We start from the raw sequence: 15,670 nt of genomic DNA, 5'->3' as shown, positions 1-15,670 counted from the left end.
AGAAGGTGAAATCTGTACCATTTCCCAATCAAAGCCTTAAAAATAAAGCTGCAAAGCCCACCATAACTTTTTATAGTGGCCATATTACTTCTTTTATAGATGATACAGTAAATCTAAGATACCAAAAAAAAAATGCACAGGCCCATAAAAGACCTTTATTGTATGCAGTAATTGAAAATGTATTTTGTATTTTATTTTTTAAGGTAGAATTTCTCTGTGTATTAAATTAACAGAGTTTTGAACAGGACGCCTGAATAAATTTCTGCAGAATTTTTATTTAAAGTAAGATATGCACAAAACTTACATAATGCACATACATATGCTTAATTAAACAATTTAAATCATAATGCTAGTATGCATTTAATTTAGAAGACCAAAAGTATGTTGTATAAAAAGTTAAAATTTTATTACCTCAAGCAATTGTATCTATATGAACTCTGACATATCTTAATGTTCCATACAGTTGTTTCCCTCATAATTAAAAAAAGCAATGCCATGTGTTCCCAAGTGTCACAGTCTCCTAGACTTATAGGAGAGCCTACCTGTGAATTTTCATTTCCACCACAAACATATATTTCAGATTCAGTTTCAACTCATTAACTAGAAGACTGTCCAATACATCCATAGTGGGAACAATTAGATGCAAATAATCATCAGGCATTAGGCACACTAAGCCATGTATCTCAACAAATCATCTTAGCCAAACTAATACCCTCCAAGGGAAGTAATTATTATCTCTCCAAATCATTTACATAGACAGACAGAAGAACAAATAATTAAAAGTCAAGACTCAAGAGATCATTACTCTTAACATACCCTCCTGTGCTTTAGGTCTCAGCCAGTGTTGCACTTCGAGCCAACACTTCACATCATCAGGAACAATAACCTGTTCACTTTCAGAGGGGCAGGAGTCACCAAAAATTTTTAAAAATATAAATCCTTGGAAATAACACATGCACAGAATTTTACCTAGCTTGGACGGACCCATTAGAAAGAGTTTCCTTGGTTTCTTCTAGGTAACAATCCTATTTCCAGGCCTGCCCTGTTAGTGGCCTTTCCTTCCCTCCCTAAACCCTCTGGGCAGCTTCAGGAGCCTTTGTTCCCAAGTTAAGCGCCTGCAGCTGCCCCAGCCCTACACTCCGAAGAATACCAAAACCCTGAGATCCAGAGGAGAAGACATAAGGTGGCTGATTAAGGACTAAAACTGCAGGTACAACAAATAGCATTGTCAGAAAACAGCTACAGTTTGAGGGGCCCGCAGAAAAAAGGGGAGAGAGGAGAAATGTGAGAAGGGATGAAGCCCTGAGGGACTGGCACCTTCAGCCACTGGGCAAGACGCTTCATTTTCTTACAAGATCCCAGCTTGATATGATGAAGCTGAGTGCCCACAGGCTGAAGAATAAAAAAACTTTACCTGCCTTGTGCTGTGCACACATCAAGAGAATTTTAAACAAAATCTGCTGAGCAAGACTGGTGCATAACCAGCTCCTTTCAACTGTTTCCTGCTCTTTTGGTGGTCTATGGCTTTTACAAGATGCCATCAAGATGAATTACAGACAGAGACAGCAACTAAAGTCTGGTGAATAGTTAATGCCTTTGGATGCAGACCACAGACCAATTCAAACTTTCTGCTCTCCTCTTTAACTCTAAAGATACCACACAGAGCTTCATGCAGTCTTGTCTATCAGTTCATTTCAATATACGAATACCTCAAGGAAACATTTAAAAAAAACCTGAACAAATACAAATGCCAAAACTTTAAAATACACATTTCTTCATTTCAGTATGATATGACCAAAGGAAATAAAAGTCCCAGTGAAAGAAAAGCTTATTTAAAGCTACTGCTTTTCCAACAACACTTCTCAAGTTCTCTTCTGCCTCTTGTGCTTTGCTTGAATTCAGTAAAGAATAACAGTATTTCTTCAAGACATTAATGTTTCTTAGGAAGCCTGAATAGTCTGAACAGCAAACTGCACACTTACTTTCTCATCCTGTGGCTTCCCTTACTGTAATCTTAATTGAAAAATAAATAACAGTACTGAAGTAAACTCTGGTGCTGATTTAACTTCCCAGAGCAGTATGAAAGCTTAAGTACAGCAAAATAAGCAGGGTTTTACCTACTGATTTACTTCATAGGCACAGAATTGCTTATACTTGTTTCAAGCTGTGGCTGTGGTCAGGGTAGTACACACATATATAGCTTAATGGAGAGAATCCCTGCATCTACAGTCACGGAATTACAGTCCTCGTTGGCATTTCTATGCTGTAGGAGTTGACTTGTAGCCTCAGGTTAACTCTAAACATTTGCATTAATAAAACTACACTAGGTTGAGCAGAAGTCTCATGTATCCCAAGCTTTTGAAACCCGGAATAATCTGTGCAACTTTTCTGAGCCTGTTCCAACTTTCCAATGTCCTTTTTTGAGCACAAGTGGATTCAGTAACCATCTCACTGGTGAGTCACCTGTACTTTATCTCTGTACTTGTATTTCACAGCTCAATTAACAATCTTCTTAGACTATCTAATGTGATTCCAGGCCCTGTTAGGCATAACTCCCTTAACAGACTACGGTCCCATAATGCAAAACTTCTGAAAATATACCTTTCATGTTCAGACATATGATGTGGCATTTCAATGCAAGCATATATGTGCCAGGCCATTCAGTTCAATTATGGAGAGTGGACTTAGCTTTACCACTACTGGTTTTATCAAGGTTTTTTATCTTGTTTATCTTACTTGTCTTATGTGCAAATCCTGCAAATTGTGACTGATGATGATTGGGTAAATGCATTTTGAATTATTCACATCTACTCTTTCCACCTCTATCTACCAACCCAGTGGGTCTGTGTATGTGTGTTTAGGGGAAAGGGTCACTGCTTGACTCTTTCCACAAAGCAGTCAGATAATTTGAAGAAAAGTAAGTCAATTTTTTACCATTAGTTTACACTGCACTTCTATGGACAAGCTCTACTCACGCTCATCTAATCCCCTAGGAAGACTGGTTTAAATCAGGTTTCTTTTTGTCATAATTGAAGTCAGGAAAAAATTAAGCTTACTTTCTTCTTTCCAGTAACAAAATATTTAACTGATGACAGCACACTGAAGGAGCAAAACCAGGGACTCTAACTGCTAATTACTGCTCCCATTCTCTACCCTCCCAACTTTGAAGCTCTGCATCTATTCCATGACATAGAGCAGAAATATGCATGAGTTGCAATTCCCCCTCTACAACAGGGATAACTAATTGACAGCCTGAAGGCCGAATCCAGCTCTGCAAGACGGTTTTTCCTGGATCCCACGATGGCCTAGAGCAAAGACTGCACATCATGTACTGTGCTAAACAATTTGCTTAGCCCACAGGAGAGCGGGAAGGAGAGAAAGGGAGTGAGGAGAAACGGGGTGTGGGAGGAACAAAAGAACGTGGGCGATGGCTGAGGGGCTGGAATGGAAGTGTAACAGTTCCAGCACTTCCCCACGTTCCCAAGCTGCCTGTCCAGAGAGCAGCCTGTGTGGGGCAGAGCTGGAGCAAGCTGGGTCCTTCACAGCATCTGCCCCAAACTGGGCTAAGCCAGAGGAGGCACCACAACCACACAAGGTTCTCGAGCTCACACACCTTCTGTGATGAGCTTTTCAGAGAGAGTTTCGCCAGACCAGTAGGTAATATAATATAAATAACATAATCAGGGTAATATAAATAACAATATAGGTAATATAATATAAATAACATAATCAGGGAGCTCACACACCTTTTGTGATGAGATTTTTAGAGATAGTTTTGCCAGACTTACTAACATAATCAGAGAAGATCATGAGTAAATAGGTGCCCCAAAAACCACTACAACAAACAGGGCAGCACCAGTCCTGCATGGGGACTACAGTCTTTCCTACAGGAGATCACACTGCCAGAGCAGATAGTCTGGAAGTTCCTGGCCTGCACACAAATCTTCACATCATCTATCACAGAACCACAGAATAAACTAAGCTGGAAAAGCCCTCTGAGATCATTAAGTCCAACCTCTGATCTAACATTATGTTATCAGCTAAACCATGGCACTGAGTGCCTCACTGAGTCCATGTAACAAAGCAAAGGGTCTGAATTTTAATTTTGACACCATTCCTGAGCATGAGTGAAACTAAAATCAACAACTCTCATCTGCTTCTGCAGGAGCAGTCCTAAGCCCAGCAGGAACACAATAAACTGAAAGAAGAAAAGCAAGTGTCCCTGTTTCCAGCATCTTTTACAGCACCTATCTATTTCATGCTTTGGCCTCTGCTGTCCGGGCAGCAGAGGGTTAAAGACTCAATCATCTTGATATATTCATCTGAGCCATGAGCAGCTGGCAGGGAGAGAACAAAAAAATAAGGAGCCCCATTGCCATAGAGAATCAGCAATACAGGCTCTAGAGGAATAAATCCAGGAAAATGGAAAATTACAAGTTAGAGAACTCATTTTTTATCCCAGCACCACCCAAAAGGGGTAATTTTTGGAACATTTCAAAGGGTTTCCAAAGTTATTTGCAGTTAGTGCTAAAAATTGCTATGAAACACTTCAATTAGTCCTTAAAACAGAGCAATGAAGAGCAGTCTTGTGAGGAACAAACAGAACTACAAGAGAGTTCCCAATCTCTCCAGAGCTGACAGATTTTTTGTGACTGTCTGAAATGAAGATTTAATTTCTTCCTGCCCCAGTTTTTGTGTCTAGAAAACAGCAACAGCAAGACCACCTTCATTCCCAAATATGGGGACATTTAAATATTATAAAACACCTTCAAGAACTTCTTTTGAAACACCTACTTATAAATAGAGGAGAGAGGACTTTTCATGGTATTCTTGCAAAAGGAAAACAATGCTAAGGTGCTGGAATAGAAGTATCCCTTGATTATCTTTCTTCTGTATAAACACAAAACTTTACTTAAGTGAAATAACCATTATGATTTCGTTTTCTACTTTGGGAAAATATTGTGACTATTTTTGGGTGTAAAAACCTAATTATTTCAGTTACCATGTTAAAATGAAATAATTTGCAATGCTTACCATCACACTTTTATTAATATCAAAGGATTGGTTCATCCCATTCAGAGTGAAAATCTCATTTATGGAGATTTTTATTATATTTTGCTAGCCAATTCCATGATGGCAGTTTTAAATATTTCAGTGGTTGCTCCTTCAGTAATTATTACTACAAGTCTAATACATTTTATTTTGTGAAGAAACTTCGCTATCATATGAAGTATCTTGCCAAAAATGCTGCTTGATGCCTACTTATGAAAAGACAAACCTTTACACTGGATTTTATGTTCATTCAGAAAGTGAAACATAGCTAAGTTTTTATATATTTTTGAGGAAAACTTAATCTATTAAGAAACCAAAATCATAGCTATTACAAAGACCAGTCTAAAAGACACCACTTTAAAAAAAATCTCAGCAAATTTACTTTATCAGCAGAGCCTTTTCTGTTTTAAAACCACATCACACACTACACCAAAGAACTAATTCCACTAATAAAACTGGAGCCATACAAATTCTCTTCAGATAAAGATGTCTAGAAGAGAGACTTGCTAGTGTCTGATGAAAAATTTAAGAACAGCATGGCATTCAAGGAATCTGCTTAATTATTGCCATCTTACTCTTGCAGGATTTTTTGTCTAAGTATTCTCTGTACTTTCAGATGAAAAAAATCATTCATTTATTTTAACATCAGAGAAAAGCCTGCAGGTTTTTTACAAAACAATCTATCACAAGTATTATTGTTGAGTAAGGATAAGTCATTGATCTGAAAACCAGAGTTTTAACACTAACAGTTTCTGCCAGGAAAGCATTTACTAACAGGAATTGAGGAACAAAAGCAACCAAAAATGCCTTTGCATCTGGAAATGGTTACCAAAATGGCAACTATGTATAAAGTAGCCCAATCACATAACCCTAAGACTCTCTTTTTTTCTTTTAAAAGCAAGTGTTACAAAAAATATTTGACACACTTCCCCCTTTTTTTCCTTAAGCTCAAATATTTTAAACTTATAAATTAATTGAAAACTAACAAACAAGATTTTTGTGCATGTTTTTTTCCCTCCACCTTATTGTGACCTTTTGGAATTGAATTATATAGCATGTGTGTATAGGTAAAAAAATTAAATTTCAGTCTAGCCAGCTCTAACACCCAGCTCCTCTCCCCAACCAATTTTGATAGCACGGAAGCACAAAGAAGCCCAGTTTAGAGAGTCCACATGTGTTTAATCTTTGATTAATTGAACAAAAACTAAGCGCCTCCAGACATATTTCTTTTAATCACAGGAAAGATATCTTTCCAGTTGCTTTGCTAGCAGGAGAGTCAGCAGATGTGTGCCTGGTCTAAAGGGAATTTCTGCTTCTCTGGAGAGCACAGTTTAAATAGGAGAGGAACAGACATATGCTGACTCTGCACTGCTGGGCAGATGACGTAGAGAAGCATCCACCACCTCAGGGAGTGCAACGGGGCAGTTTTCAAATTAAATTTCTTTCAAATTCAAAGCCATCAGCTGAAATAAATTTACATACAGGATGCAAGTCAAGTCAGACAGTTCTCATCAAAACAGCTCACAGACACAAAGATGCAAATCTGTCTTTGTCAGCAGTATGATCTCAAACACAGGTTTTAACCTCATGACAGTAAAAAGGAAAAATAAAAATTAATGTCTTCAAAATTTTAAACAAGACTGATTTTTGTTTTCTGGGGAATGATAAATTAATATTTCATTAATATGGACTATTTGCCGAATATTCTCAATTCATATACAAAATGTATTGGCACAACACAAATTTATTTCCAAATATTAAATCAGAAGCAAGTCTTTAAGAACTTCAGAAAAACTTTTTTTTTAAAGTGTCATACTGGGGAAAAAAGCATCAGAACAACCAATGGACTAGTCAGCATTTTACTTGTCTGACTTTATACTTCTGCCTACAGGCATACGTCCTGTATCATCAGCTAGGAAATGGAAACTCTTACAAAAATAGAAATGATCTTCACTTCATCTAGTTCTACCAAGATGTCTTGGGGGAGGAGGGGAGGAGGTGGGGGAAGAAAGATCAAGAGTCTAAAGCAGAAATTGGGAGAAAATGTACTAGACACCTCTTAGATGAAAACACCATATAAAGACTCCCTTGAACCAGAGGAAGCTCACAACCAGAAAAGAAGAGCAGACAGCCAATGGTCCCAGTTAATTTGATAACTTGCATTAAGGAGCTCCCTCTGAACTCTGCTCAATCCTTCCAAGCCCAGAGGCGCACACACAGAGGCTGGAAATGCCATGGGAAAAACAAGCATCAGACACTGAAATCAAGCATCATACACTGTGGTATCAAAATGGCTTTTCCCTTCTTCAAGCAATTAGGACATCTGCCTTTATTTGCATTTACACTCAATGTTAAGACTCCAAATTGTTTTCCACAGGCTTCTGAATACCAAAACTAAGGAGAGCTTTGGTATCAATTCACTATGTTAGCTGGATTCAGGAAAAACACTTAAATACTTGTATCAGGCTCATGCTTGATATAGTAGGAGCCTTCAACCTGAATAATTTCAATCCCATTTTTTTCTTTGAAACCAACAACTTGATGACAAAATGTGCAAACCAAAGCTTCCACTCATTTGAAGAGCCAGATTCCCCAGTTTTGGTTCAAGGTTTCAGATAATCTTTTACCCATCAGAGCTGCCATTCCACAAGAAGACTGGCACCACATTGTTTGATTTATGAACTCACTGAGCTGCACAGCAATTTCTGGCAAGACTATAAAACATCTAATTTTGCTTAATCATCCATCCCAGCATGGCTGCTGTAACATCCTAAATTACTCATCAGCTTAAGAATAATCTGTTTATTCACAGTATCAGAACCCATCAAGAACTGTACTCCAACTTCCTCTGTTCTGCATAGTTTCTGGGAAAATACAGACATGTAAGAACAGTTTTCAGGCCAATTGTGCATTATTTTGCCCTGATCTTGGCAGGAGTAAACAACTGCATTAAATAGGAATCTTTTATTTATGTGCTTTGTTTTCACAGTGGTTGAAAGTCTCATGTAATAGCATCCATGAAAAATTTTCGGTTTTTAAGTTTCATTGTAATCCATTGACAGTAACACTCACCTATGAACTGTTTTGATACAGAATTAGCTATAATGATCAAATATGTTGACACACATCTGCAATCAAAGTCTCTTAGTCTGCTTCCAAAATCCAGTGCATCTTAGCACTTCAGGTGTACTACGGAAGAGGCTTCCAAACATCCCAACAGAACAACCAAAATCCTAAAATACAAATCTCATGGTCTTTAAGACTTTTAAGAACTAACCTTACAAACTTCCCAATACATACAAGTTGCATTTTAGATAATAAACATGGAAATTTCCTTTAATAATAGACTTAGACATAATAAAATGAAGTTCTGCCATACCAAACTTAGAGGTAGAAGCATATTTAAGCCATAGCTTTTCCAGTCAAGCCTCACTGTTTTAGTTTTCTGTTTCTAGACTGTTTTATGGTTGTTGTTGTTTTCAAAACCTTAAGAGTTTTGTTTTTCTTAAATCTGTACATAAGTTTATTCCTTAATGCATACATTAACCTTATAACCACTTCTACAGCATGCACAGCCAGTAATTCTATTATTTTATCATTTATTTCATGAGTGCAGACAGAAGACTCAAAGAAGACAGATCTATTTGTGATACCTTAAAACCAACCACACACTTGAAACAAAGCCCTGACTTTTGTGAGACTTTGCCAAATCAAACTGTAAACACCATAAACAGCACATGGGTGCCTCAAATGATGGAAGTTCTGATAAGTACCCAAAATCTTTTATTCATTGTCATGGAGCTGAAGAAGGGAGTTATTTGTCCCACTCTTTTAACGTGCCAATGATTACACATAAGGTCCATTTATACAAACATTGTTTGAATTTTGACAATACTGCATGATTTGCAGGTAATACTACAATCAATAACTCAGGAAGGCTGTATATTGCCTAAAATCAATGCAAAGTGAGAAAGGATTTTGCAGCTAATTGAGCAGCTCATATTCTGCATAACAGGAAAATGAACTACAGGGAAGTCATCACTGATCTTCAGACTCTATAATATATAATTGTAACAAAGCATTTTTAGAACTAGAGCCATCATCTAGTATGCACTGGAAATTATGTTATGATGATGAAAAAGTTACACATGAAAGAACCATGCCAAATACCTTGGTAATAAATATACCCCTTCTCTAAAAACTCGCTCTGACAAAGCAATGTGTGAGGGGAAAGAACTTGTGGCAAAAGAGAAGTTTGTCTCAGAGAAATATGATTTGAAAAACAGATTTGCAGAGTCCCTGACTAACAAATATAAACAACTTGATTTCTATTTGTTTTTTTCTTAACAGCCTGAAAAATCTTTAGAGTGAAGAGAGGAAGATGAATATACCCTTGCAGCTATTGTTGCCATTCTCAAAATGAGCAGGCTTCTACAAAATTGTCACTTAACAGACATCCACAAGATCCACGGATACAATTTTCCTCAAAATGGAATAATGTTAAAAATAATTAAAATTGAAACAAACTATCACACACCAGTAACTGAATTTGGTCTTAATCAGGTGGATCCATTCACCAGACAATCCTGAGAGATTCAAGCATGTGAAGCAGCTTGCAGCCACTTTCCAGTCTGCTAATGCACTTTTTCAAAACTGCTTCTATTTCCCTACTCTGAAAAATGACTTTGTTTTCCAACTGTTTGTGTGATAGCCAAAACAGTCTTCAGCCTTTACTCTGAGGATGAAGTATGATTCCACTTTCTTCTGCCACCTGTAAAAGCTGACATTTATAGAGAGAATTACCCAGCTTCATTTTGACAAGGACATGCCCTTTCCCCGTTCCTCAGGACCTTTCACCACCCGAGAACGTGTCACTGGTAGGCAGTAATCCAAAACCAGTTACATTCCTCCAAAACAAAACATGGAGCTAATTTAAGGAGGTCTCCAGTGATCAAAAGGCCGAGTTCAGGAAGTCAGGGAGAGGGAGGGAAGCAGACTTGGAGCAGTCTCAGTCTGGAGGATGCCTCCAGCCTGACTATCCCATTGCTCAGCCCTTCTGGGCTGCGCTGCAGAGACTGAATACTTCTGCAAATCAGCTCTGAACACATACAGCCAGTCCTCATTTCAAGCAGTTGTGGAAATGGGATTTTAAATACAGAGGAAGCCAGTCAACTAAAAAAAAATAAATCCCCCAGTTAGACAGGATCACTTCTTTGACTGACTTGTGATTCACATTTTATGCAAATTTATCTCCTTCCCATTCATCACAGATCTAAATTACAAAGAAAATGTCAGGTAATACTAAATTACAAAGCTTCTTTGCACAGAGCTCTGCAACAGAGAGTAGTTTTACTCATCTCCAAAGTGTCTGAAAGATTTTAATTCCTGAAATATCAAGTGGCTGGCTAAAGAACATGTTTGGTAGATTTAGGATACCACTCTTCACCAGCCAGAGGATCACCTTATTTTTAAGGATTTTTAGGGGATGGGACATGGTTTCAAAGAAATAACCAAAGAAACTTAAGCAAATACAGATGCACAAATATTTTATATAAAATAAAATATGATTATGGAGAAGATATAACAAATCCTTAATGCTGTGATTGGACACAAAACACCTTCAAACATTCTGGAAGGGTCACAAGAGCCACAGATTGAATGAAAGGCTTATTTAATTCAATTTGCTGATAATAAATGTTATTTAGGTCATGTTCAATGGTATTAATTCAGGACTAACACTATCATTACTTAGATATATATCAGTGGAAGAAAATGCAACATCCTCTGGATTAAATGACATGCAAATGTCAGTCAAGTCACCAAGGAGAGGCTGATGACTAGAAAGTGACAAAGCAGATGGAAAACCATCTTCAATTCTGATTTAAGTCACTACTCCCCTGTGGTAATCAAATCTAAAGCTGCTTTGAAAGTTCTTAAAATACACAGGTATTTAAAAAAAGATAAAACAGCTTTTAATACAGTGCAATCTTCTGAAATCTGTAGCTTTGAAATCCCCAGACATTTCCTTCTTTGCAACTGTGGAATCTAAGAACAGTGTGCTTAAGGAAGATGTCCACCCGACGACACAGGCAACAAATTCTCTTTGTGGATTAATCCCAAAAGATGAGCACAGGAACTGCTTAAAAAGTTGAAAAATAATTGCATGAAGGCATAACAGACACAAAAACTTACTTTAGTATTAACCTGAATCTAAAGTAAAGTGTAAAACATCCATTGGAAAGCGAAGGAACTTTGTCTAACAATGTGTTACTATGTGAGATGATGGAAGGAAAGTGATAAATTTCTTATCACATTGTAAAACAAACTGGTGCAGACATGAGCTGCCTCTTCCAGTCAAGAGTTTGCAGGTAAACTGCAGAACATGATGCTGTTTCCTGTTTCACAAAAGGTTTCTGGTTAAAATTGTAGCATCAAAGCATATAATGAGTACTCTTAATCATCTTCTGTACTGTGGAAAGAAGAAACCAAACAAAGGCAATTTGACTCTGCAAACAGAAAAAATTAAACCAGAACATAAGGATTTCTAAACCAGCAACTGTGTATGACTAGAGGCATACAAATGTAAATGCTCTGGGGCTCAGCACAGGTGTACTGAGAACCAAACAGAGCAGTTTGCTGATTTGCAGCAATCCCCCGTGAACGCAGCTCCAGTTCATAATGATGACAGCATTACACCTACAACGCAGAGCTTTTTAATTTAATGCAAATTTATTCCACCAGCCTTCAACTCTTTCCTTGTTCCTCACCTCTTCTGTGCTATTTAAAGTGGTTTGGTGCTATTGCACTGTCACATCACTACCTTTCTACTAAAATAATAACCTTTACTGTAAAAGTTCTTTGTCTACGATGTCCTGGTATGCAACTGAAACTGTATATCATTATACCTACAAATCCTATTTCCAAATATAGATTGTGGGTTTTTGGTTTTTTTTACAGGTTGTTGGTGGTTTCCAAGGGCAAATGAGTTCCACTTTGAGGAGTATTAACGATTTAATGCTACATTATTGTTAAATGGTGTACATTTACACACTTTAAAGAATTTTTTTATATCACTAGTTGGCTGAAGCTCTTAAAAAATTTGTGGCAATATCAATATTTTGCATTCAGATCCTGTTGGTAAGCCTCTATACTATAATCACATGAAAACTATTTGATCCAGGGGTGACAAACACATTTAATAGCTATGTACCAGCTGAATTGATACATGCACAGTGCATCCATCACTGAATTCCACCTCACATTTCTGGGCTCTGATGAGAAGTGTGGAAGCACTACGTGCACTTCAACATCACTTCAAGGTACACCACAAATGAAAATAGCGTGAAACAAGCACAGAACATTAAAACCCTTCTAAGAGCCAGCATGAAGTGCTATAAATGAAACAGCAATTAGATAAAAATCAAGACCTCAACCATTAATGCCCACTCAAAATTACACTTACAAGATACCAGATACGGCATTTGGGAGTAACGAGTATGATTCAAACAGTTTACACATTTACTGGATAAGCATACTTCCACTGATTACTTTTATCACTAAAGTGGTTAACAAGGAAACAGCATGATCTTAATCACGTATATCTATGCTGTTGTATGTGAAGCTTGAGAGCTTTCTGGTGTAGTTACAAAAGTTCATGGGATTGTCTTGAACGTGACAGACCAGACAGAGGGCTCAAGCAAATGCACAAATTCATAATCTATTTCCTTAGCCTGCTGTGAGACTTATGAAAATCTGCAAACCCTTCTTCTAAAACTATACACAACGGTAGCACTTAACCTATCTAAGAGATAGGAGCCTCTTCAGAGCTCCTTAACAACATGAATCATTCAGTCAACAGAGATCAGTGTTTCCAGAGTGACTCACCCAGTTCTGTGCTGCTCTTCAACAGGATACCAGGTGAATTGCTACACATCACAAAGGAAGCCTATAAAAGCCACTTCAAAATAGATATCTAACTTTGAATTGCAAGGCTTCCTCTCTTACTTTATTAACCTCCAAAATGGATTTTTTTTGACCTACATTTGGCCCTCCATACGAATGCTTAAACCACTTTAATGTACACTCTCTTCCTCTGCAACAAGTAGAGTTTAAAAGATATACAGGAAGAGATAAGCATTACAAAGTGATGTGAACATACTTGACTGCTCCTTCCATTGGCCACTACTTAAAACCAGAGAGATAACTGTGAGCCAGTTCTTTTAGAGAGCAAAAAAAAATTAATTTTGTCTTCCTAAATCTGCCGTTTCTCTTTCCATTGCTTATTTGTGCAACAACTACCCTGTTAGATCAAATCCTGGCTATCCTGTCTCCTATTACATACTGTAAATTGCATGGTTATCCGGAGAGGAAAAAACATGTATAAACTGAAACTAATATACAAACTCTTCCAAACATAAAGCAATCATAATTTCACAGAAGCATAAAAGTAGCAAGAACGCACAAAATCATCTGAATTTCTCCAATGACATGATACATCTCCTGATTCCCCTTCTATTTTCCTATCTCTGTATAAATAATAATTAACCGTGTAATTCCTTCATTGCTTTCAAGTCACTGCCTCAGAGGCAGCACACACTTATTTTTATCTTCAAAAAACATCAAAGCAAGCGGCTGTTACCGAAGGGGGGAGGAGGGAAACGCACTTACTTGCCACCTCCAGCGATGCATTATGACTCACAGCCTCCCCCAGGTAATTCCTGGCCACACACACATAGACCCCTTCGTCCGGCCGGCTCTTGCGCCCGTGCACGATGCGCAGGAAAAACAAAGATCCGCTGGGCAGCAGCATGCGGTGGGAGCGCGGGTCATCCTTGTCCGTCTCCACCCTTTCACCCCCCTTGTACCACTCGATGGTGGGCGTGGGCCTTCCCTCTGCCTTGCAGTTCAGGGTGGCTGGCTCTCCTTTGGAAACAATCAAGTCCGAGGGGTGTTCCACGATGCGAGGCGGGAAATCCTCCTGTCGAAGACGGGAACCTGCAAGGTAAAAAAACCAAAGTTTTCTTAGGAAATCACTGCCAGGTACAGTCACGGTGTTTTGCAAAACAGCTACTTAACCATCACCTCGCAGCACAGCATTTGACAAGAGCAGCTATTAACATCCTAAAGTACACAAAAGAAAACCTTCACCATGTGCAAGGTTCTCCCAAGTGAGTATGTTCAAAAGCATTTTTTCAAGAGGGGACCTAATACCAGAGGACAACCAGATTCCTATATCACATCCATCTTTACATGGATCTATTCATGTACATAAATTTATACATACATGCATATGCACACCTAGAACTACAAAAACCAGTCCTGCAGACACTCCGCAGAGATCAGACCACCTCAACCAGCAGAACTGGTACTTCTAATCCATAACCCATAGCCAACCTCATGCAACCTTCTGGAAGGGCCATTAATTCATGCAATGTCTACAGAGTAACTCTAACATTTCCACTGCTCACAGAGTTGCTTTATTTCACTTGTACCATCATATCTTAAGTTCCGTGTTAAGTAGTGCCATAGAAGTATAATTCATGGAGGGCCTGAATGCTTCCTATGCCTCGTGCACTGGGGAAAATTTTTACTTGACAAAATTCTAGATGTCTCCAATCTAGAAAAAACTGTGAGGCAAGAGTATCCATAAAAGAAAAAGTTACAAGCAAATAAGATACTCTCCTAGACAAGGTACTTCTAAACAAGATGCTCTTCTAGAAAAGCATTCAATTTCAGGCTATTTAAAAATTCAAGCTGATAATTCACACTATTTAAAAATTCAACCTGCATAAAGAAAAAAATAAAAACAGAAAAGACAAAAAAAAAAAAAAAAAGAAAAACCCCAAACAAAAACACAAAACAAATGAAAAAAACTAAAAAAAAAGCCCCAAAACCCAAAAAACCCCAAACAAACAACCCCAGTAATAGTCTGCATAGATATATACCACAGATAAATACAATAAGCTACCAGGTACCAAAGAATTCCAAATTTGGAACAAACACCTATCAAAACTTTCAAGGTTTTTAAATGTTGACTCAATTTCCAATTATTGTTTTCCTTATTTTCATCTTTCTTGAAGCACAACTTTGCCATGGATAAGAATTAATCTCTTGGGTCACTAATTCCCGATTATTAAAATCTCAGATGCCAAGATTCTTTATTAACATTAATAACATGAGGTTTGAACAGCTGCGAAGCACCAGAAACACAAGATCTATTCACTGCAGGTTAATAGACCATGAACTGATGTGGAAACAGGGAAAGGAGACAAGAAGAGGAGAGGTCCAAGATTTGCTGTATTAAATATATGCTAAATATGTGATACAGGCATATATATTTTGTTTTATGTATAAAAAATAAAACTATCCTAAAATGTACAATTTTCATTTTATTTCACACTTTCTTCAACTCAAGATAATTAAATGTTCAACTAATCAGCTAGCACTACCACACAATCAAAAATCTGTCAGTATTGCCAGACTACACTGAAATACATTTGCATTCTGTATGTAGCAAAAAAGGGTAGTTTTACATGAACATTACTGATCATTAAATTGATCACAAAACATTTCAAACAACAATACACATCCTCTTCTGATAAGGTTTGGGTAGAACAAA

The 15,670-nt window shown here is 37.6% G+C and overlaps 1 protein-coding gene across 1 annotated transcript in view; it reads right to left on the bottom strand.

Moving 5' to 3' along the window:
- The window catches only part of ROBO1 (roundabout guidance receptor 1), a 288,045-nt gene that overhangs the window by 237,342 nt on the left and 35,033 nt on the right, over window positions 1-15,670 (bottom strand). The window contains exon 3 of the mRNA XM_059466209.1: window positions 13,720-14,046. Coding sequence (XP_059322192.1) covers window positions 13,720-14,046 — 327 coding nt within the window. The remainder of the gene's footprint in view (window positions 1-13,719; window positions 14,047-15,670) is intronic.

This window comes from Ammospiza nelsoni, chromosome 2 (genome assembly GCF_027579445.1).
Source record: "Ammospiza nelsoni isolate bAmmNel1 chromosome 2, bAmmNel1.pri, whole genome shotgun sequence".
Classification (NCBI taxonomy): Eukaryota; Metazoa; Chordata; class Aves; order Passeriformes; family Passerellidae; genus Ammospiza; species Ammospiza nelsoni.
The sequence above is the reverse complement of the archived record's forward strand: the minus strand, read 5'-3'. Positions and strand labels throughout refer to the sequence as shown.